Source organism: Rutidosis leptorrhynchoides, chromosome 2 (assembly GCF_046630445.1).
Source record: "Rutidosis leptorrhynchoides isolate AG116_Rl617_1_P2 chromosome 2, CSIRO_AGI_Rlap_v1, whole genome shotgun sequence".
Classification (NCBI taxonomy): domain Eukaryota; kingdom Viridiplantae; phylum Streptophyta; class Magnoliopsida; order Asterales; family Asteraceae; genus Rutidosis; species Rutidosis leptorrhynchoides.
Window position 1 is genome coordinate 526,215,598 of NC_092334.1, and position 2,719 is coordinate 526,218,316.

The window sequence follows — 2,719 nt, forward strand, 5'->3', positions numbered from 1 at the left end:
AGCTTTTGATTAAATAAGAAGGAGGGAGGGATATGACCCCCATAACTTTAGGCCTGTTAGCATTTTTTTCAAACATTACGGCTCACATAGTTATACTTTGAAAAACTTCATCATTCTTACATATTTGATACTACCAACAAGAACTTGAGTAGCTATTACTCTAATAACATCTAGCCATATTAACAAACTTTGACAATTAATAACGATTCTTAAACAGTAAAACCTCTAAATCAATCACTCCATCATGACATCTGATGATGCCTCCACAGCCGGTTTATCAGACTTTCTTCTGTTCTTGCCTGCATAACGACACATAACAAATGTCAGATTACTTCATCAAACAACAAATTCAACAACATCAACAAGCCGTTTCAGTTTTATTAACAGAATAAACTTTAGAAATGCGTACCCTTCTTATCCTTCTTGATTGCTTTCTTTGATTTAATTTTCAGACTCTTTTTCACGTTAAACTGTAATGGAGATTTACTGGCTTCTTGAGATGATGTCCCTGATCCTGCAAATACACATATACAATTGTAAGCAATACACACTCATTTATATATTGCACAGTTCAACATACAGATAACCAAATAACTGCATCAATGACACACGGCTAGAAACGTAACCAAATCAAACCAGCTCAAAAGCTACTCGAATCCGGCATTAAAAGTATTCGAAGTCAACTTTAAATCGAATCAAGCTAAGCAACAAGACCTCACTTGCAAACCACACACAGACTCAAATCACTCGAGATTAATCAAGTTTATGTCATTTACATTTACACATTATTATATTACGAGTAGTATAATATAATCCCTATAACACATTCAGAACAAAATAAAAAACTAGGTGAAGTAGTATTGATTAATTCATTAAGCTGGAGCTCATAAGGTTAAGCTAGCAAGGTTTTGTATGAGCATGAATTTAAAACACAAAAACAATTCATATAGATACAAAGTGTGCATATATGTATCATGTATGTACCATCAGCAACGGCCATCTGAATATCTTCCATAGTAATGAGTCCTTTTTCCACAGCTTCTTTCTGGTCCTGTTCAATTTATCAACAAAATTTTAAAACAATCAATAAATATAACTATATCCATCTGTACATTACATGAACAAATTAGTACCCTACGCCATTTCTTCATGAGCTTTCGCTTACGCTTGCCGGAGATCGTGGTGTTTTGCGGCTTATGTTTAAGCTTTCCGGTGAAAGAATCGCCATGAATCGCTCGTTTGCGCTCGGCGATGGCGGCTCTCCGCTGCTTTTGTACGACGTTGAAAACGGCCATTTTTTCAAGCTCCGGAGATTAGGGTTTCAATAGAGGGGTTATTGGGTGTGATATGGTTTATTTGACGATGAGAAAGTTACATATATTTCCCTATGGAACTGGTTTTCTGTCATATTTAGTCCCTAATCGAGTAATTTTTACCTTTTTAATTTTATTTACTTTTCGTGGAAAACGATGTATAGAGTGAATTGATTAAACGGATTATTTGGATATATTCATTGAATATTAAATTAAATGAACGGTTGATCTAACGACGATTTTGACAGTTAAATATGGACTATTGTGATGATCCGGATTTTTCCGACTACTTGATTATACTATTTATATGATTTAATAATTTCGACATGATAAACAATGAATTTTAATAAGTCTTGAACCTCCGGAAAGAATTTTATATAAGCAGTTGACCACCCTTTTATTCCTACGATTCACGAACGTCATAACTTGTATTAATTATATATATGTGTATATATACATATATTTAACTTGAAAATATGATAATTAAATATCTCATTAAGTATATTAACAAAGTATTATATATATATTTTCATACTACTAATTTAAAGAGTTTTTGAACAATATATATGTTACTATTTAAACGACGTAATTAACTTAAATTAAAATGTATTTACATACAATGTATTACGAGTGTAAATACATCCTTACAAGTATTGAATACACTTTATAATATACCAATACATATAAAGGATAGCTATACTCGTATTTCCGTTCAATTTCCTCAAGAATTCTACTCGCATTCATACGGTATTTTTACCCGTATTATACACAGCTTCTAGAAGTATTTACTATTGGTATATACCAATAAAAATCTGCAATTATTTGTGTAGTATGTCATCCATGACCTAATCAATTTAATATGTCATCCATGACTTAATACATTTTAACTTATCTTAGATATTTTCACTAAAAATCAAATTTTCAAGCCTATAAATAAACACCATTTCTAACTCATTTTTCGAATCAAAACGTGTAAGTTGGCCGGGACACGCTAACCCACACACTTGCAAGAACTCTATCAAGTTTGTTCTACTACTTCTTTCCAGCAACTTTACATTCTAAACTTGAGGTAAAAACTCTACTTCAACTCTTGTTCAATTCATATGTTTATAGCTATCTATATAAGAGTTTATAAACTAGAACATAGTTTAGTTGATTCTAAACTTGTTTGAAAAACTAATTTAATCTTTCTAACTTAACTCTAATAACACTTATTTATATGTATTATGATGTTATATTAAGTTAATATAAGAAGTTATAACTTGTACATATGAAGAACACCTTGAAACTTAACATATATCCTTTAATCTCCATTCGGTAAAAAGCGGTTTGTTTTGGGTTGGGAATAAAAAACCTATCTTAGACTTTGAGTTCGAGGCTAAGACTTTGGAAATATGTTAATATAT

The 2,719-nt window shown here is 31.3% G+C and overlaps 1 protein-coding gene across 1 annotated transcript; it reads right to left on the reverse strand.

Annotated features, from left to right (window-relative positions):
* Window positions 1-203: 203 nt before the first annotated feature.
* On the reverse strand, window positions 204-1,342 carry LOC139892918 (uncharacterized). The gene is made up of 4 exons (XM_071876047.1): window positions 1,134-1,342; window positions 985-1,051; window positions 410-514; window positions 204-299 (listed from the first exon to the last, which is right to left on the reverse strand). Exons 1-4 carry the CDS (start codon window positions 1,293-1,295, stop codon window positions 235-237), a joined length of 399 nt encoding a protein of 132 aa, XP_071732148.1. The 5' UTR covers window positions 1,296-1,342; the 3' UTR covers window positions 204-234.
* Window positions 1,343-2,719: the final 1,377 nt, after the last annotated feature.

What these genes read in the sequence shown, in the direction of transcription:
- LOC139892918 (XM_071876047.1), bottom strand. Translation starts at nt 1,295, where the DNA reads ATGGCCGTTTTCAACGTCGTACAAAAGCAGCGGAGAGCCGCCATCGCC. An exon ending in TCATGAAGAAATGGCGTAGG is followed by an intron (nt 1,052 to 1,133) that starts GTACTAATTTGT and finishes TAAATTGAACAG; the next exon opens with GACCAGAAAGAAGCTGTGGA. An exon ending in AATCAAGAAGGATAAGAAGG is followed by an intron (nt 300 to 409) that starts GTACGCATTTCT and finishes GTCGTTATGCAG; the next exon opens with GCAAGAACAGAAGAAAGTCT.